General features: G+C 43.2%; 1 protein-coding gene across 5 annotated transcripts in view; it reads left to right on the top strand.

Moving 5' to 3' along the window:
* Positions 1 to 21,255, top strand: part of STX8 (syntaxin 8) — a 206,765-nt gene that overhangs the window by 33,814 nt on the left and 151,696 nt on the right. For all 5 annotated transcript variants that reach the window (XM_070389485.1, XM_070389487.1, XM_005907545.2 and 2 more), the window contains exon 5: positions 14,435 to 14,559. In XM_070389485.1, the coding sequence (XP_070245586.1) occupies positions 14,435 to 14,559 (125 nt within the window). The remainder of the gene's footprint in view (positions 1 to 14,434; positions 14,560 to 21,255) is intronic.

The following is a 21,255-nucleotide window of genomic DNA, read 5'->3' as shown; positions in this document are numbered from 1 at the left end:
GGGTGGTGTCATCTGCGTATCTGAAGTTATTGATATTTCTCCCAGCAATCTTGATTCCAGCTTGTGCTTCATCCAGCCCAGCGTTTCTTATGATGTACTTTGCATATAAGTTAAATAAGCAGGGTGACAATATACAGCCTTGACGTACTCCTTTTCCTATTTGGAACCAGTCTGTTGTTCCATGTGCAGTTCTAACTGTTGCTTCCTGACCTGCATATAGGCTTCTCAAGAGGCAGGTCAGGTGGTCTGGCATTCCCATCTCTTTCAGAATTTTCCACAGTTTATTGTGATCCACACAGTCAAAGGCTTTGGCATAGTTAATAAAGCAGAAATAGATGTTTTTCTGGAACTCTCTTGCTTTTTCGATGATCCAGCGGATGTTGGCAATTTGATCTCTGGTTCCTCTGCCTTTTCTAAATCCAGCTTGAACATCTGGAAGTTCACGGTTCACGTATTGCTGAAGCCTGGCTTGGAGAATTTTGAGCATTACTTTACTAGCATGTGAGATGAGTGCAATTGTGCGGTAGTTTGAGCATTCTTTGGCATTGCCTTTCTTTGGGATTGGAATGAAAACTGACCTTTTCCAGTCCTGTGGCCACTGCTGAGTTTTCCAAATTTGCTGGCATATTGAGAGCAGCACTTTCACAGCATCATCTTCCAGGATTTGAATGAGCTCAACTGGAATTCCATCACCTCCACTAGCTTTGTTCGTAGTGATGCTTTCTAAGGCCCACTTGACTTCACATTCCAGGATGTCTGGCTCTAGGTGAGTGATCATACCATCGTGATTATCTTGGTTGTGAAGATCTTTTTTGTACAGTATTTCTGTGTATTCTTGCCACCTCTTCTTAATGTCTTCTGCTTCTGTTAGGGCCCTACCATTTCTGTCCTTTATCGAGCCCATCTTTGCATGGAGTGTTCCCTTCTCATCTCTAATTTTCTTGAAGAGATCCCTAGTCTTCCCCATTCTGTTGTTTTCCTCTATTTCTTTGCATTGATCGCTGAGGAAGGCTTTCTTATCTCTTCTTGCTATTCTTTGGAACTCTGCATTCAGATGCTTATATCTTTCCTTTTCTCCTTTGCTTTTTGCTTCTCTTCTTTTCACAGCTATTTGTAAGGCCTCCCCAGACAGCCATTTTGCTTTTTTGCATTTCTTATCTATGGGGATGGTCTTAATCCCTGTCTCCTGTACAATGTCATGAACCTCAGTCCATAGTTCATCAGGCACTCTATCAGATCTAGTCCCTTAAATCTGTTTCTCACTTCCACTGTATAATCATAAGGGATTTGATTTAGGTCATACCTGAATGGTCTAGTGGTTTTCCCTACCTTCTTCAATTTAAGTCTGAATTTGGCAACAAGGAGCTCATGATCTGAGCCACAGTCAGCTCCCGGTCTTGTTTTTGCTGACTATATAGAGCTTCTCCATCTTTGGCTGCAAAGAATATAATCAATCTGATTTTGGTATTGACCATCTGGTGATATCCATGTGTAAAGTCTTCTCTTGTGTTGTTGGAAGAGGGTGTTTGCTATGACCAGTGCGTTCTCTTGGCAAAACTCTATTAGCCTTTGCCCCGCTTCATTCCGTATTCCAAGGCCAAATTTGCCTGTTACTCCAGGTGTTTCTTGACTTCCTACTTTTGCATTCCAGTCCCCTATAATGAAAAGGACATCTTTTGGGGGTGTTAGTTCTAAAAGGTCTTGTAGGTCTTCATAGAACCGTTCAACTTCAGCTTCTTCAGCGTTACTGGTTGGGGCATAGACTTGGATTACTGTGATATTGAATGGTTTGCCTTGGAAATGAACAGGATCATTCTGTCGTTTTTGAGGTTGCATCCAAGGACTGCATTTCGGACTCTCTTGTTGACCATGATGGCTACTCCATTTCTTCTAAGGGATTCCTGCCTGCGGTAGTAGATATGATGGTCATCTGAGTTAAATTCACCCATTCCAGTCCATTTTAGTTTGCTGATTCCTAGAATGTTGACATTCACTCTTGCCATCTCCTGTTTGACCACTTCCAATTTGCCTTGATTCATGGACCTAACATTCCAGGTTCTTATTAATATTGCTCTTTACAGCATCGGACCTTGTGTCTATCACCAGTCACATCCACAACTGGGTATTGTTTTTGCTTTGGCTCCATCCCTTCATTATTTCTGGAGTTATTTCTCCACTGATGTCCAGTAGCATATTGGGCACCTACTGACCTGGGGAGTTCCTCTTTCAGTATCCTGTCTTTTTGGCTTTTCATACTGTTCATGGGGTTCTCAAGGGAAGAATACTGAAGTGGTTTGCCATCCCTTCTCCAGTGGACCACATTCTGTCCAAGTTGAACCAAGGTGGTATTAAATGCAGTCAAGAATATTAAGTATTTCCAGTAACTTAATGAAAAAAAACTTAGAGTAAGAAAGTGTGGTAAATAGAAAAATATTGAGTGCCTACAACGTGCCAAGCACTGGTAAAGGGAGTGTGGTGGCATAAAGCTCCAAACAACAAAAAATATCTAGTTTTTGCCTTTGAGCTCTCTACAGTTCAGTGAGAGAAACAGACGTGAATTAAAGAGTCATTCAAATAAGTAAAATAAGTTCAGAAAAATATATTGTGCTTTGAGGGAGTATTAGTGAGGAAATGATTTAGGTAGGAAAGTCATGTGGTTTAATATTTATTTTGCAAATGCATATTTTGTTTCTCCATCTAAATTTTAAATACCTTGGGGATGGGGACTGAAATCTTGCACAATGCTTAATAGATACTTGCTCACTTAATGAAAGTCTTTGTGTTTCCTGTATCTTTTATAGATACTTAGCAGATTTGGGTATATAGTAGGCACTCAGCAAATTTCTGTTGATTGAAAGGTTGACTGAGTCAGAATAGAATAGCATGGGTTCTGTAACTAAAAAAATCTGGGACCCTCACAGGATTACCAGATGAAAAAGTTTTTTTTGCCTGCCTCATAAAATCTGGTGGTTCTCTGGGACTGCTCCCTTCAAATGGTGATGCAGGTTTTCCCATCTTACAGCTGTGCTGTTTTCACAGAGGACCTCCATTTTCATTGTGAGAGGAGAAGAGAGAAGGTATAGAGGGCTCACACCCCTCTTATATGCTGTCCCCTATGTGTCATCCCATTGGCAGTAACCAGTCACATGGTTCTGATCTGCCTGCAAGGGAGGCTGGGAAATGTAGTCTTGTCTAGACTCACAAGAAAATGAAATGGGACTTGCGGCAACACATTGCTTGTCTCTACCTCACTGATTATCTTGGGTGGTTTTCTGAAGAGATAAATAACTTTGGGACATAGTCTGCCTACTTAATTAGCAGAGATTAGAGTCAGAAATTAATAAAGGCACATGAGCGGGCTGAGAGGGGACCCTGGTAGGGTGTGTTCTCCTTTTGTACGGTCATACTTGTTCTAAAAGGGTTCACTCGGGCAGGGGTACAAACACAGGACAGAGAAATTAAACTCCAATGGGTATGTGCAACGAAACTAGAAGAGGAGGTCATGTCTGCAGCAGTCAGAGGAGGAGGCCCAAGTAAAGCACCTGAAGGGTCTGGAGAAGATGGTACTTGTGGTTCTTACCTTCAGCCAAAGGGGCGCCTGGTTTCGCTCAGGCACTGATATCCCAATTACGATGCCCTCAGCCATGAGGGGAGAAGGTAATGGAAACCCACTCCAGTAATCTTGCCTGGAAAATCCCATGGGGGGAGGAGCCTGGTAAGCTACAGTCCATGGGGTTGCAAAGAGTTGGAAACGACTGAGCGACTTCACTTTCACTTTTCACTTTCACGCCTTGGAGAAGAAAATGGCAACCCATTCCAGTGTTCTTGCCTGGAGAATCCCAGGTATGGGGGAGCCTGGTGGGCTGCCGTCTCTGGGGTTGCACAGAGTCGGACACAACTGAAGCGACTTAGCAGCAGCAGCAGCCATGAGGAACTGATGATTCTACTCAAAACCGCTTACATAAGGAAAAGTAGCTCCGTATAGTAAGTTCCAAGTTAGAGAATTGAGGGAGGTGGTTAATTCTACAGCCAGTGGTGATCCAGAGTCTGCTGTGTCTTTGTTGTGTCTTTATCTTCAGACTGACTCTTCTCGTGGTTGAGGATGCTTGTAGTAAGTTCCCAGACAGATGGGAGTGGGAGGAGAGGTTCAAGAGGGAGGAGACATACGTATACCTGTGACTGATTCATATTGATATATGGCAGAAACCAACACAGTATTATAAAGCAGTTATCCTCCATTTAAAAATAATTTTTAAAAAAAGCTCCCAGACTTCAAACAGCCATAGGAGAGGAAGGAGGGTGTATCTTGCTTAAGTCATATATTCATGTAGCTGAGATGTTTTAAAAGCACTTAACAGTGTTCAGTGAGAAGCCTCCCTTCCTCTGTGTCCCACCCGCAAGATAAATATCAGCGTTAATAATCTTTGGTCTGTCTTTCCAGGGTTCTCTTAAGTATATGCCAACCGATAAGAATATATTTTCTTATTTCCCCCCATCTTTTACACAAATGGTCGTATACTGCGCAAATTACCCTACAATGTTCTTTTATCATCTAAATATACTGGAGATCTTCCGAAACCAACACGAAGTCTTGTCATTGATTTTTGTAGCCTTATAATATTTCATTGTATGTGCTACATAATTTATTGAATTAGTCTCCTATTAATATGTGTGTTGTTTCCACTCTATTACATTGTGTATGTATGTATGTACTTAATACCTGTACTTTTTTTTCTGTTACATAAATGCAATGGTAAATATCCTTATACATAAAGGGTTTCATCGTGTGAAAGCCTTAATCTCTAGTTAAGTTCTTAGAAGGTCAGAGGGTATTTACATTGATAATTTTTATATGTCTTGGAGCTTTTTTTTTTTTTTTTTTTTTTTTACAGACTTCATTTTTTAAACTTATACTTATTTTTGGCTGTGCTGGGTCTTCATTACCATGAAGGCTTTCACGAGTTGCAGGGAGTGGGGGTACTGGCTAGATGCAGCGTGTGGGCTTCTTCTTACAGTGCTTTCTCCTGGTGCAGGGCATGGGCTCAGTAGCTGTGGTGCACAGGCCTACTTGCCCTGCAGCATGTGAGATCTTCCCAGACCAAGGACTGAACCTGTGTCCTCTGCTTTGGCAGGTGGATTCTTAACCATGGTACCAGGGAAGTCCTAATGTGAAACTTGCGAAGTAGGATGTTTCAGTAGCACTCTTTTTATCTTAAAATTGTCTCAAGCTTGACAGTGTAGTCCTTTGAGCTTTTTCAGGTAGGTGTGTACTTGTAAGACTGATTATCACTTGAAGGCATCTCTGTAGTCACTTAGTCCAATTATTTTTTTTTTTCTCCTTGGGTTAGGAAAGGAAAACCCCTGTTAGCCAAATAGATAATCCTTCATTACCATTAGCATTGATTTGGATGGTTGATCAAGGGAGTCAACCCAGAGACCCTGAGATCTAAGTAAATCTTAAGACGTTGCAGCCCCGTGTTGCTCAAGTCAGTGAAGGTGCCCAGTTACTACCGTGTGGTTGTGGTACAGTGTAGTCTGCCCACAAGCTGGCAGCAGCAACCTGGTAGTTCCTCTCCTCGGAAAGTCTTGAAAGCCAGACAGCAAAGAAATACCAAGTGAAAACAAATTTAAAATGCTATTTATAAATAGTATTTTAAAAGGCCACAGAAGAGTAAGTCAAATGAAAGAAGTATGAAATCTCTACACTCAAAACATTAGGAAAATGAAGGAAAACCATATTCAACATATTGCTGACTTTCCCTTTTTCTGTTTCTAAACATACTTTCAAGACTGCGTTGTGTTATAAGGCAAGGAGCTGCTTATAACACATGGTAATCATTGGATTGCTTTTCATTTTGTAGTTGAACTTCAATTTCTCACCAGCAGATGGCGCTCAGCCACCAAACATTTGACAGAGCAGCTCATTCCTCTTACACTTAGAATTCTTAGGTTTTATGTGTTATCCCTTCCTGTCCTCCTCCTGCTTTTCAGGTACCATGATATTCACACTTAAGACAAAAGAATTGTTCCCTTTGGTTTTATTTGCTTGATTTTAGATTGCCTGGATGACTCAAGAATTTCTCATTTCAAATTGAGAAAAGAGGCCAAAATGATTTCTGATGGCCTTTTCGACCCTCCATTTGTGTTCTTCTATAAACTCTTTGTTGCTCAGTTATGTCCAACCCTTTGCAACTCTGTGAACTGTAACCCACCAGGCTCCTCTGTCCCTGGAATTCTCCAGGCAAGAATACTGGAGCGGGTTGCCATTCCCTTCTCCAGGGAATCTTTGCGACCCAGGGATGGAACTCGCATCTCCTGCATTGCAGGTGGATTTTTTTTTTTACTGTCTGAGCCACCAAGTTAGCCAACTGTTTTATTAAATTTTAAATTATAATATTAAAGCTTCTTATTGGTATACTTGGCCAACAGTGAATAGGGGAAAACAGAGTGGTTTAAAAGTAGCAAATTGTTTGATTGCAGTAGATCTTCAGGTTCTGCGGTGAGACTTTCCTTGGATGATGTGTAAGCTATTTTTTCTTGAGTTCTTATTGTTCTGAACTAATACTAATTAGTTTAAACTAATTGAATAAAATTATTCAATTTAACCAAAAAGAAAAATGAGTATTTACTTTTCAGAAGTCATAGTGTTAGGCATTTCTTCTCCCTGGAATGCCAGCTCTCTGAGGTCAGGTCTCTCGTTCTCTGCCAAGCCCCTAGATTCATGCTGGCACATAGAAGGGCCTCAGTATTTGTGTGTGGGAGGAATGGATGGATGGATGAATAGGTAGATGATACAGAAAGAACTGGACAGAGTACCAGACCTAAAGAAGTAAGCTGTCTGGCAAATAGGGGCTATGAGTAGCTTGTGGACTTTCTTCTGATCACTTAGTATTACAGTAACAGGGTGATATTCGATTATCTTAATCATCAGCCTGCTAGTTTCCACCAGCATGGGGTCTGTGTACTTATGGTCAGCATGTAGTCACCATCTTCCACTTGGGTGGGGTGTCTTGGTTTCTGCTGAAGAGCTCATAGGTATGTGTCAGATTGTAGTTCTGTGTATCCCTTGAGGAGGAACTAGGACTCTGTTTAATTGCTGAGCTGTCGTTTAAGCTGGGCTTCCCCAGTGGTAAAGAATCTGCCAGGAAGACCCCCTGGAGAAGAAAATGGCAACCCACGGCAGTATTCTTGCCTGGGAAACCCCATGGACAGAGGAGCCTGGCGGGCTAAGTCAAACCCGACTTAGCCACTAAACAGCAACAGCAGCCATGGATCCACAGCTCATGATTGTGACGGGACAGTTTTACTTTGGGGTTGTTATTGGGAGTTACGTTGCAACTTGAGAAAATCCCAAAAGGAAATGAAACATATCTCCAAGTTGTGTCGATTCTCCAAGTCACCCAGTTTGGAAATCTTGATCCTCTGTAGTCATTCTACTCAGCAGCACTTGTGGAGCTTTCCTTGGAATGACTGGGTGAATTGTCCCATCCCCGCTGTCCCATTCTGCCACTCCCCTCATCCTGACTGCCATCCCCTTCTGCCTACATTGCCCTAGCCTTCTGGTCTACCTCCCTGACTGTGGCCCTTCCTCGGTGTAAGCCAGCCTGGGTATTGCTGCCAGATTTTTGCCTCCAAAGAATTTATGCCAGAGAAACTATTTCTGATTGAAATTTGAGCTTCTGTACATCTTTATATTCACGGAAAGAAACTAACTGAAAAAGCTTTGAGGAAGGAATTGCCTTTTCATACCACAGTAGCATTTTCACACCTACAGGCAAGTCTAGTTACAAAGCTCTGCAGGTTCAATTCAGCTCGCTGACACCCTAGACGTACCATCTCTGGTCCTGACTGCGAACCTCTCTGTGGTCTGTGAATACTCAAACACTGTTTTTTTCCAGACAAAACAAACATTTTATGTAGTTACTTTGATATCTTTTGGAAATGCTAGGAAAAGGTGCTTCTTGAAATTCACTGGTTTTTCAATGCTCCATTTGGTTGATAAGAAAATCCTCCTTGTGAACTCTGACGAGCTTCAGCAACATGTGTCAGCAGAAAAATGTGGATCATCTGCACCTCCCGCATATTAACTTAATAAGATGCATCGTTCACTTTTGGGGAGAAAAATGAAATATTTTTATAGTGTCAGAAGGGACTATGAAACCTTTTGGTAAAATCTTTTTTAAGACAGATATCTAATGTATTTAGTAATGTGGCATTTATTTGACATGTTCCATTTATTAAATAAGCTCCATCTTGAAAGACTATAGAATAAAAATGATGGATTTATTTTTAAAAAACATTTCAGTCCTAATCGGGGGAGCATGGTAGTTAGCATTTCCTTTCTTTTTTAAAAAAATATTTATTTATTTGGCTGTGCCCGCTCTTAGCTGTGTCACGTGGGATCTAGTTCCCTGCCCAGGGATCTAACCTGGGCCTCCTGCACGGGAAGGGTGGAGTCTCAGCCCCTGGACCACCGGGGAAGTCCCAGCGTTTTCTTTCTATAACTTACTTTTCAAAGGAGAAACACTCCTTCATTGTCCTTCCAAGAAGGAGTTTGAGCTACAAGGTGTCTTAGTGACAGAATTCCCTTTCAAGTTAAAATTCCCTCCATCTGCTTGAACAGCATCTGTTTCTGCTGCTAAACTCTTGAAGGCAGGTAGCAGTTGTTTCCTTTTGCTTTCTTCTTCTTCTTTTTTTTTTCTCTCAAGATAAATGTTAAATACCCCTCTCTTTTTGTCTCCGTTGCTTAAAGAGCTCAGTGGGTTTCCTAGTTCTGTTTCACAAACAGATTCTGAATGCTTCTTCTCCAGCATACTCAGAGGAACTGTCTTTCTGGTCCTGGGGATAGAAACATGACGGTCATGTGGCCTCTTTCCTTCCAGAGTTTATAATTTAGGAAGGGAGACAGATGAGTAAATAACTAACTACAATCCTGCTTGATAAATGCCACGTCGGAGGTTTTGCATGAGGTGCCATGGGAGCACCCTGGAGTGATTGATTCAAGGGAAGAGGGGGGTGAGGATGGGAATCAGGAAAGACTAAACAGCAGAAGTGACATTTGAGTTGAGCCTTAGGGGATGAATAGAATTTTGCCAGATGGACAAAGGGGTGGGGGCGGGGACCCTCCAGACTCATACAAAAATATGAGAGTGTGGAAGTTTCTGCCTTTGTCTGGAGACCTGGTGAGCAGTCCATAGGTGTGGAAGGGGGTTTGGGGAGGTGACATAGCCGATATATCACTGGGGCCATATTGTAAAGCTTAAACTTAACCTGTAGCTTCTAGGAAGCAGTGATAGTTTTAAAACAGGCGAGATCTTGGGACTTCTTTTGGCGGTCCAGTGGTTAAGACTGCACACTTCCAATGCAGGGGGCACTGGTTTGATCCTTGCTTGGGGAACTAAGATCCCACATGCTAAGTGGTGCAGCCAAAAATAAAAAATAGGAGAAATCTGTTTTAGAAAGATCGTTGTGGCAGCAGAGTGTAAGATGATTTGAATGGGGGTGACTGGGAGCAAGGGGGCCAGTCAGAGGCCATGAGCATCTTCTACGGGAGAGATGCTTTTCTGAGCTGAGGCAGCAGCAGCATGGATGGACACAGGGCGTGGACTTGAGGGCCACCTCCTGCAGAGGCCTTGGGCGTTGATGAAACGTGGCCAGGGGTGGGAAGAAAGGAAAAACGGTCCAGATGACTCGGGAATGCAGCGATGCTGCTGAGTAGAGAGCATGGAAGAAGAAACTGCTTATAGGTGAAAGGAGTGGATTTGACTTTGGGTGTGTTGAGTTTGGAGTGGAGTTCTCAGCTGGAGATTCCTAAAGGAAAAGCCGTAAATGCAGAGAGAGCGAGCTGGTAGGGAGATGTTGTGGGTACGGAGAAATTTGAAAGGATGAACAGTTGAGGGACCTGCCTTGCCTGGATTTTGATATGTGGGTTTTTTTTTTTTTTTTGCTTTGAACTATTTATGTGCCATTCCTTCCCTACCCCCAGATTCTGATTGTGTCCTGCTAGGGCAGGGGGCCCCCAGGTAAGAATCCATCACCATGATGAATGGAGAGAACCATGACTTATTGCATTTGTGTTGGTGTAGAAACATGGTCTAAGCACTATTAGTGTCTGTCCTTACAGCCCGAAACCACAGGAACAGATAACACAGCCCAGAGAGAGACAATATAGCCAGAAGCTGCTCCTGCTAAGTCACTTCAGTCATGTCCAACTCTGTGCGACCCCACAGACAGCAGCTCACCAGGCTCCCCTGTCCCTGGGATTCTCCAGGCAAGAACACTGGAGTGGGTTGCCATTTCCTTCTCCAATGCGTGAAAGTGAAGTCGCTCAGTTGTGTCCGACTCTTTGCGACCCCATGGACTGCAACCCACCAGGCTCCTCCGTCCATGGGATTTTCCAGGCAAGAGTACTGGAGTGGGGTGCCATTGCCTTCTCCACAGCCAGAAGAGAAGATCTAAATAGAATCCCTGAGGCACACCACTATTTAAAGGGCAGATGGAAGGAGAGGTACCTGCAAGTTAGAGGACATGCTGTGGGAGAGAGGGGTGTGAAAGGAGCCAAGGGAAGAGGGCTTTCTTGGGTAAGGGAAGAAGGTCAGCAGTGACCAGTGGCCAGTGAGGCCTGGAGGACGAATGAAGTGAAAACGGAGAGGCTTTGTCAGCAAGGAGGTTACGGGTGAGAAGAGTCTTAGCAGAGCCCCGGAGGTGGAGGCGGATCCTGGGCTGAAGAGTGAATCCTGAGGGTCAGGAAGCAGAGCTGATGAGCACCGGCCATTCTTGAAGGAAGTCTGGCTGTGAACAGGAAAGAAGGCCTGAGGATTTATAGGATGAGGAACAGCCAGTGGAAAGCTGAGATCACAAGATTGTGGAAGTGTGAGGCTGGAAGACATAGAGGCTCACTCTGGCTGCCTATCTTGGAAGCAAGTCTACTAGACCCAGGCCCCCCTTCCTCCGTATCTCACCCCCTCCCCACTTTTATCCTGGGCATGTCAATGGCACATGTTTTCTGCTGAGAAATCGTTTATTCATGTTGTTATCCTTTCCTGGGGTGTGTTTCCATGTCTTCCTCATAAAACTCAACCTTACCTGTTTGGGGTCTCCTTGCCCATCGTGAAACCTTCGCTGAGATGGTAGAAAGAAAGGGCTTTGGATTTGGAGTCAGAAGATGTGGTTGAACTTTAGCTCTGCCGTGAAGCATGTGGCCTTCAGGAAGTGACTTGATGTCTCTCTACCTTGATTTTTCTTGTCAGTAATACCTGCTCTGACTTACACACAGGCTTGTTCAACGAGTCGAATGAGATCATGTTTGTGAAATGCCATTGAAATGACAGCACACAGAGCCACTGTGTTAGGTTACACTTGCCTAGCTTCTCTTCTTACTGATTTCATTCATTCAGTTGTGGGTTTTGCTGAATAAATTAACTCATTCAACTTTTTTTTTTTTTTTTGGTTTGTTTTTCCCTAGTGTCTATTCTGCCAGGCATTGAGGATATAGTGATGAATAAGACAGTCGCTACTCTCTGGAGCTTACAGTGTGGAGTGGGAGACAGGAAAATAAGTGTGTAGCATACAATTGCTGGCTGTTTCAGTGCTGTAAAGAGAAACGAGGCAGGCTGAGGAGGAGGAGAGCCCAGAAGTTACAGGGAGGGGTACTGTTTTAGAGGGAGCAGTTGGGGCAGCTTCTCTGAGGACATGACATTGGAGCAGAGTAGAATGAGCAGGGAACAGGGCCACGTGACCATCACGGGTGACCAGAGCCTTAGCCATGGGGGAGGGGAGGTAGCAGGTGCAAAGGCCCTGAGGTAGGAGTGTGCTCAGTGTGTTCTAGAAACAACAAAGAAGTGAACGTCATGGGTTAAAGATGTTGCATTTTACGCTAAGGGTGATGGGAAGGCACCGAGAGGCTGTGGCAGAAGAAACATTATCTGTACGGTGGTGGCTCTGGCAGCTGGTGGGGAGTAGATTGTGGAGGGTGGGAGCAGACGCAGAAGGCAGGAGTGCCAGGGGCAGAAGCAGTGGAGCAGAGGAGAAGCGGGTGGATTTTAGGTATGTTTTGAAGGATTTGCTAATGGACTCAATGCTGTGAGGCACCAGAGAGTCAAAGTTGATTCGAGGGTTTGGGCCTGAGCCGATGATTCTGTGGTCGTCTTGAACTGAAATTGGGAAGAATGGGGCAGAGGAGAATGGGCTTTGTGGGGAATTTGTCTTTTTTTCTCTGTTCTTTGTGGAATTTAGCTATAATGAGAAAAACTTCCATTAAAACTGAAAGACTTCCATTAAAACTGAAAGGATCTTAAAGGTCTTCGAATTCAGTGATTTCCAAAGATATAAAGACATCTTCTGCAGGATTATGAAGAATACCTGCCTCCGCCTCCAACGTGAGTCTTTCCCGCTCACCTGCCAACCCACCGTTAATGAGGGTGGCGTGCCTCTCCAGAGTGGGGCTGGGGCGGGGGCTGAAAACCACTGACCCACTTGGTTTCCTTGTCTTGTGGCTGAGAAAACCAGGCTGAAGAGGTTATTGGCATTGCCCAGGGATGCAGGGCTGGCTGTTCTCTTATTTCATTTAAGAGTTCCTTCACGTGTGGTCAGTTTCTCTTTTCCATTTGATTGTAAACTCCTTAAACTCTAAGATTTATATCTTAAGATTTTTCATAGACTTTCTTTCTTACCCAGAACAGTACTAATAGGCATCTATCCTAAATGTTAGGTTTTAGCACCTGATAATGAAAAGAAAATCAAGTCTCCTGCCCGCAGCGGCACCTGCAATTTTACCTGCTCTTGTTAGTAAAGTCACATCCATCCTTCGTTGAATTTCCCAACAGATTTAAGGCATCAGCAAAGTACAGACACACAAGGGAGAGGGCAAAGGGGAGGGGAAGAGGGAGAAAGTGATCGTTCAGCCTCGAAAAACTGAACCAAAAGTTTGGAATCAGCTCAGAAAGAAGGCATTAGGGACTAATTACCACTTAGGGAAACTGTAGTTTACTGCTGCTTTTATATTGAACTATGTGAAAGTGAGATCAAAACAGTTCTTCCAGCGTTTAGGACTTCTGCAGGACTGAATTTAGCCCTGGGAAATCTTTCTTGTATGTCTGGTGGTTGATGTGTGTTTGATATTAATATTAAATTGTGCCCGTGTTGTACTTTTATTCTCCAATAGGTTAAAAAAATTTTTTTCTAGAACCTAATTTTATTTATTTGTTTTTGGTTGTGCTGGGTCATCGTTGCGTCAAGAGCTTTCTCGAGTTGCAGAGAGTGGGGGCGACCACTCTCTAGTTCCAGCGTGTGGGCTTCTCAACTGCAGTGGCTGCTTTTGTTGTGGAGCACCGGCTCTAGGGTGCTCGGGCTTCAGGAGTCGCAGCTCTAGGCTCTCTTAGAGCACAGGCTCAGTGCTTGTAGCGTCCAGGCTTAGTTGCCCCCTCAGGTCTGTGGGATCTTCCCGGGTCAGGAATCAAACCCGTGTCTCCTGCTGTAGCAGGCAGATTCTTTACCACTGAGCCACCAAGGAAGCCCCTCTGATAGGTATTTTAAAAGTATATTTTAACTACTGAAGGCTCTGATTCAAATTTTCTGTCTTTTGAGAGTACAAAGACAATTTTCTTATATTTTTCCCCCATGAGAATTTTTAAAATTATGCTCTATGTGTGGCAAGGGCTACAGCGGGGACATTCCAGCATTGACTTTCGAGGAGTCTGCTGACCACTCGGGTGCAGCATGCTAACTGAAAGGAAGAGCGTGCTGATAAATGCACTTTCAAGTTCACTTTATTCACCTCTGACCCACCATCCTGGTTTTTGGCACTCGTGTTTGCAGCAGTTCATACATAATATCCCAGGGGCCATGTGGGTTACGAGAGGGAGTCAAGATTAAGACGGATAATTCAGAATTTGTGTTATAAATGCTCGGTTGTATTCATTGAATTGGTTTTGAAACCTACATGTGTTTCTCTCTGTGAGTAGCCAGATTCCCTCTAATAAGGAATTCAGTGGTCATTTTTTATGCTATCAGCCGTCACAGCAACATTATATCTTCTTGAGAAATAATATTTGTGCCTTTGGTGCCACCTAGCCCGTGAGACAAACTTTGTCTCAATGGAAAGGACACTTCCATTTGGCCTTGAGTTTCTGAAATTTAAGACCCTCACTTATGATTATTGACTCAAATATATCATGGAGGATTAGTAAGAGTATTAAGTGTCGCCACAGTCTCCTTCACAAGCTGTAATTCTCCTGGGGACCAGGCTCGGGCCTTATTCATCCTCGTATCTCTTCCAGCCCTGAACACAGTTGCTGGCATAAACCAAGGATGCAATAAATTGCGGTCGAAATGAATTTTCAAAGCATGCGAGGCTGGCCCCCTCTGCCCCTGTGGGAGCGATTTGCGGCCGAGCTGGATTTTTTGAGCTATGTAACGCATTCAATCTTGTTCTTAGGTCCAGCCTGATGACTGGAGGGGCCAAGCGAGGAGCACCCAACCCTTGGCTCTTGGAGGAGCCGGAGGAGACCAGAGGCTTGGGTTTTGATGAAATCCGGCAACAGCAGCAGAAAATTATCCAAGGTACTAAATACCCAAAGGGTGTGGGCTCAGAAACCTGGTCGGGTTTTTTTACCTTAGCCTCAGATGTTCCCAATACCCATTGAAAATCGGAGGGAAAACGGTTGGTCTTTGAGAGTTCTTGGCGGTTCTGTGCCTCAGGGTACCTGGGGATTAGACAGATGCTGTCATCCATCCAGGTAGCTGGTGGAAGTAGGGATTCTCTCCTGGGAGAGGGACAGAGTGCAGCTCAGGGTCTGGTTATCCCAGGTGACTCGAGGCATGGGCCTCTTCCTCCTCTCCATGATTAGGACTCATTCTCCAAAGAAAAGGCTCCATTTTTTTTTTTTTTGTATAAAAGTTAGTTTGGCTTTTACCTTCAGGTTCATCTTACCCAGCTGGCTTTTAAACCTGCTAATTTCTTCTGTTAATTTCAGAAGTAATGCATGATTGTTATACAATGTTCAAACAATATAGGGATATATAAAATGAAAAGCTTTTTCTGTATTGTTCCTCTGATCTCAAACTGTAAACAGATTAACAATATATATTTCCTCAGGCTTTTTTTTGTACATACATGCATGTATACTGTATATTCAATATAAGCACATGTATGTTTTGCATAAGTGAGATCATAATATAGATATTTCTACAGCTTTTTTTTACTTAATATGTGTGATAGACATTTTTTGATGTCAGCGTTGCAGATGTTACTCCTGCTAATTCTCCTGATTGAAACACAGCTTTATGTAGGTCTAGTTGACATCATAAATAGCACATATATGAAGTGTATGATTCATTAAGCTTTGACATATACATACACCTTTGAAACCATCTCTACAATCCAGATAATAAGCATAATCATTACTCCTGATAGTTTTCTTCATTTCTGTTGGTAATTCTTACTGTTGTCCTCCCCACATACCCAGACAGCTGCTGATCTGCTTTGTGTTGCTATAAAATCATTTCTGTTTTCTCTAATTCTGTATAAATGGACTCATACAATATGAGCTCTTTGCGAGTTCAGGGGTGGGGTGGTCTGGCTTCTTTATCTCAGGGTAATTATCTTAAGATTCATCCACATTGTTCCATGGGTCAGTATTTTGTTCTCTTACATCACAGAGTAGTAATCCCTTGTATAAATTAACAACAGTCTGCATGTACATTTACATGTTGACGTATGTTTTGCTCTGACGTATGTGTGGGGAAAGGGCTATATGGAAACTCTTTGTACCCTCCTCTCAATTTTGCTGTGTATTTAAAACTGCTGTAAAAAACGTCTCTTAAAAAAAAAAAAAAGGTAAAACCTTTTTATCCACAGATGGCATTGACCATTTGTATAGAAAATCCTACAGAGTCTACCGCAAAACTATTAATTAGTGAGTTTAGCAAGGTTGTGTGATCCAAGATCAGTATACAAAAATCATTTGTATTTTTATATACTAGCCACAGCCAAGAGTAGGAATGTATAAATGCTGTTAATAAGAGACCAAAAAAACATGAACTACTTAGGGATAAATCTGGTGTTGAGTTTAACTCTTTGCCAGATCTGTCCATTTCTGAGAGGAGGCTAGAAGTCTCCAACTATGATAGTAGGTTCAGTCACTCAGTTGTGTCCAACTCTTTGCGACCCCATGGACTGCAGCATGCCAGGCTTCCCTGTCCATCACCAACTCCCGGAGCTGGCTCAGACTCATGTCCATTGAGTCGGTGATTCCATCCAGCCATCTCATCCTCTGTCACCCCTGTCTCCTCCTGCCCTCAATCTTTCCCAGCATCAGAGTCTTTTCCAGTGAGTCAGCTCTTTGCATCAGGTGGCCAGATTATTGGAATTTCAGCATCAGTTCTTACAATGAATATTCAGAACTGATTTCCTTTAGGATTGACTGGTTTGATTTCCTTGCTATCCAAGGGTCTCTCAAGAGTCTTCTCCAACACCAGTTCAAAAGCATCAATTCTTCAGCACTCAGCTTTCTTTATGGCCCAACTCTCACATCCATATATGACTACTGGAAAAACCATAGCTTTGACTAGATGGACCTTTGTTGGCAAAGTAATGTCTCTGCTTTTTAATATGCTGTCTAGGTTGGTTGTAGCTTTTCTTTCAAGGAGCAAGCATCTTTTAATTTCATGGCTGCAGTCACCATCGGCAGTGATTTTGGAGCCCAAGAAAATAAAGTCTGTTGCTGTTTCCATTGTTTCCCCATCTATTTGTCAGGAAGCGATGGGACCAGATGCCATGATCTTAGTTTTTTGAACGTTGAGTTTTCAGCCAGCTTTTTCACTGGCTTTATCTGTTTCTCCTTGCATTTTAACAGGTTTTTTTTTTTTTTTTTTTGCTTCATGTAGTGTGATGCTTGGTGTTAGGTGCGTACACATTAAGGATTGCTGTGTTGTCTTGGAGAATTGACCCCCTTATTATGTAATACCCTTTTTTACCCTTGATTACTTGCTTTGAAGTCTACTCTATCTGAAATTAATGTAGCAACTCCTGGTTTCTTTTGATGACTATTATTGTGGTTTATCTTTCTCCATTCATTTGCTTTTAATCCATATTTAAAGTGAGGTTTCTTTATATTTAAAGTGAGGTTCTTTGAGGCCACATGTAGTTGAATTTTTGATCTACCTTGTCTTTGTCTTTTAATTGCTGTAGCTTTATGTCTTTATTTCAATCGGGATGCCTTTTATTTTTCTTTCTTGCCTTATTACACTTGCTACCACCTCCAGTACAGTGTAGGAATGATGAGAGCAGACATTCTTGCCTTGTTTCTAATCTTATGGAGAAAATAATTCATTTGAAAGCCAGATGTGAGTTTTTCTTGGTTTGGTTACTAGATATTTCTTTCTAAAAATATTCTTGAGATTTTCTTTTTTCCTTCTCCTGGGATGCAGTTATTCAGGTCTTGCTTTGTCAGGTGGACCAGAGAAGTGTTTATTTTAGGGCATGGGTTAGCAAACCATGGCCTGTGGACCACATCTGGCCCACCACCTGGTTTTGTATGGTCTGCAAGCTAAAAATGGTTTTTCCATTTTTAAATGATTGAAAGGAGCCCCAAAAAGAATATTTCGTGACTTGTTTAAAAAAAAAAAACACAAGACTGTGTAATACTCAAAAGTGTAGTGTTCATAAATAAAGTTTTATGGGAGCACAACCATGCTCATTCATTTATGTATTACTGACGGATGCTTTCCTATGACGAAAACAGGGTTGGGGCAGCTGCAACAGAGATCAGACGAACCACAAAGCCCAAAATATTTGCCGTCTGGCCCTTTGTAGAAAATGTTTGCAGACTCCAGGCCAGAGGTTATTTCCCTCACTTCTGTGCCAGAACGATTTTGTGTACTCTCTGTGAATTATGTGGTGACCTGGTGAGTGGGGATTAGGAGTTGCCTCTTTTGATTGGTTATGTCTTATGTCCAGTTCCTGTGAACTCAGAGGGTTATTCCCTCTAAGGTTTTCAGGTGGTTCTTCCCCCGGCCTCAGTCAATTTCCTCACACACATGTCCTGATCAACACTTGCCTGAAGTCTCAGGGTGGATCCCATGCAAATCTCCCATTTTCTCCCTGCACAGCCCTCTGCTTTCTATGTACTGTGCCCTACATACTTGAGCCACCTTGACCTCTTTTTCTTTTTTTGGATTCTCCTCAATCTGGGAAGGCTGCTGGGCGCCACCTGAGATCCACCTTCCCCATGCCATGGCCTGGGACTCTCAAGCCAATGATCTGGGACTGAGAGCTCATCTCATTTGTCTCCCAGATCTCAGGGATCACCGCCCTTTATTTCCTGACATCTGCATCTTGAAACTGTTGTTTTGTATATTTTGCCTGTGGTTTTGTGTATTGTTTTGTTTTCTCTTTGTTTGGGGCCAGAAGTAAATCTGCTCCCTGTCAGCCCCTCTTGTCCAGAAGCAGAAGTCTAACTCTATTTTGAACTCCTTTTTCACAGTGAAAGTATCTAGCACATGAAGTCCTGGTCCTCCTGAATCACTTTAATTCCATGGTATCTCACCCGTTATCGTGTCTGAAGCAAAGTGAAGAAGCTGAGAACAGTGCACCCTTGCACGTAGCCCAGCTGTTCATTTGCAGTGATTTACTTTTCGGGATTCATGGTTCCTGAAAGGAATGTCTTGATAGCTAATACTCATGAAATTTCTGGGCATTGTTGCTTTTTTTTTTTTTTTTTTTCTGCCAAGAAAAGCTGTTTTCGGTCAAGAGAAGTATCTCTGCCACTGACAAGGTGCCTCATTCAGAGATCGCTGTGGGCTGGGTGTGAGAGGATGCAGCATGTAAGTGTTTGTGTTAAGTCTCCCACACTGAGAGCATCCTCGCTAATATGCCTACCCTCTGGAAGCCGGCTGGCCTTTGGGGTTTATGGGGTGGGGCTGGGGAGTGAAGGGATGGAGGGGAGGGGCACTTACTACAGGTCTGAATGGGTTTCTGCTCTTCCCTTTGTGTTTTGAAACGCTCTATCCTTCCTTGCTTTCCGGGCAAGCTGCCTTTTCAAGGATGAATGCAAAAACAGAAGTTCTCTTTACATGAAACCCTCATTACTCTTTTCTCTGCCTCAAGAACCTTGGTGGTATGTGTGCTGAGATTGCCATGGCCATGCTTCCTGGCTAGGTCCTGCACTACAGAACCACGAAGGGTCATTTCTAACTTTGCCTGTGGCATCTGTTAGCCTTTTTGTACTTGCGTTGACCTTTAGAAAACACTTGGAAAATCATCCTAAAATAACAGGTTTCTGGTGGAGCTTAGACTCAAGGCAATGAATGCCTTCCTTTCCTGATCTGGAGGCTAAGCCTCCTTACTGCCAGTTAGACGGCCTCAGTTTCTATGCTTCCTATGCTATAATTTGAAGCACAAATGGGCATTTGGCAGAAGATGGGTGAGGTGATCCAGTTAGTAACCGGATCATTCCTGGTGGTCCAGAGGTCAGGGCTCAGTGCTTTCACTGCCAGGGTCCAAGTTCATCCCTGGTTGGGGAACTAAGACCCCTCAAGTTACGTGGCACAGCACCCCTACCCCATGCCCATCGCCCCCAAATCCCTGAGATAAAACAAGGGAAACTGCCTTTTTGGTCGGTAAAGACCTTTGTCTCTGAGTCAGATGGTGGATGGTGGACCTGGAAGAAGGTGTATCACTTAGCCTCTCCCCAGGAGGTCTTTGTTGCTGGGGCTTTTAATTAGCTCCAACTCTCCTTTACCATAGTCTATAGACGTTGTTTCTAGATTCTAGCAGAAGACTGTGGATTAGTTATGGGTTTTTGTGTTTTAGGTCTTGTAAGTATTTCCGTTGAAATAGTGGTGGGGAAAGTGACTGGCAGGGCTGTGGTGTACCTTGGCGTCATCCGAGTGGCTCATCTTTGAACCCGTGGATTCTTAACATCACAGACAGCTCTCTTTCAAGATACCCTTTCTTACAGCTGCCACCTAGACCAAGATTCCTTCCCCTAAAATCTTAAAACAAAAACATCTGTTCTTAGAACTTGCTCTAAGAGTCTTTCCAATGTAGTGATTAACTTTACCCAGCTTGACCTCATCTTCTGCTCATTCGTTCCTTATTTCCCCTTCTCCAGGGAAAGTTCCTGTATGTCAGATGTGGGAGTTTCCATCGCTCCTCTCTGGGCACTGGACAACACAGCCTCAGCTACTTTTTCTGCTACCTAAACTCAGAGGGCTGGCTAATGTTGACCAGAAGTCACTCCATATATATGTAGCAGAGACTATCTTTATTTCTTCAACAGATCTAGAGGGCCCTCTGTGGTCATTCCTTGGTTTAAACACATTGATCAAATACTTGATCTGTTCCACCAGTTGGGCTCAGAAATGGGGCAAAACCTTAGGAAAAGACACAGCCTCAGGCCTCGCGGCTCTTACCATGTGCTCAGTCAAGGGGCCTGAGATTGCCGTTCTTAAGAATGTTCCTTGGTTTTGTTTGCTTGCTAAAATGTTGGTAACTTTTTGCTGTTGACAGTTTGAAACATATGACAGTGAGAGAGTAGGCTGCTGACTCCGTCCGACCCAGCGGTTGTTTCAGCAGTTATCAACTCATAGCCCATCTTGTTTCATCTATACGCCTACCCACCTTCCCATCCCCGTGATTATCTCTGAAGCAAATCGTAGACATTATACCATTTCATTGGTGAATATTCCAGAATATATCTCTAAAGCATGTTTGTAAAAGATTCTTGTTGTCCAGTCACTAAATTGTATTGGACTCTTTGCAACCCCATAGACTGCAATATGCCTGGCTTTCCTGTCCCTCACTATCTCCTGGAGTTTGCCCAAGTTCATATGCATTGAATCGGTGATGCTATCCAACCATCTCATCCTCTGTCGCCCTGTTTCCTCCTGCCCTAAGTCTTTCCCAGCATCAGGGTCTTTTCCAGTGAGTCAGCTGTTCGCATCAGGTGGCCCAGGTATTGTATCTTCAGCTTCAGCATCAGTTCTTCCAGTGAATATTCTGGGTTGATTTCCTTTAAAATTGACTGGTGTGGTCTCCTTGATGTACAGGGGACTCTTGGGAGTCTTCTTCAGCACCACGGTTTGAAAGCCTTCTTTATGGTCCAACTGTCACATCTGTACATAACTACTGGAAAAACCATAGCTTTGACTAGACGGGTCTTTATCAGCAAAGTGATGTCTCTCCTTTTTAATACACTGTCTAGGTTTGTCATAGCTTTATTCCTTAATATAATCAAATAATCCAGTCAGATTGTT

This window comes from Bos mutus, chromosome 19 (assembly GCF_027580195.1).
Source record: "Bos mutus isolate GX-2022 chromosome 19, NWIPB_WYAK_1.1, whole genome shotgun sequence".
NCBI classification, from domain to species: Eukaryota; Metazoa; Chordata; class Mammalia; order Artiodactyla; family Bovidae; genus Bos; species Bos mutus.
The sequence above is the reverse complement of the archived record's forward strand: the minus strand, read 5'-3'. Positions and strand labels throughout refer to the sequence as shown.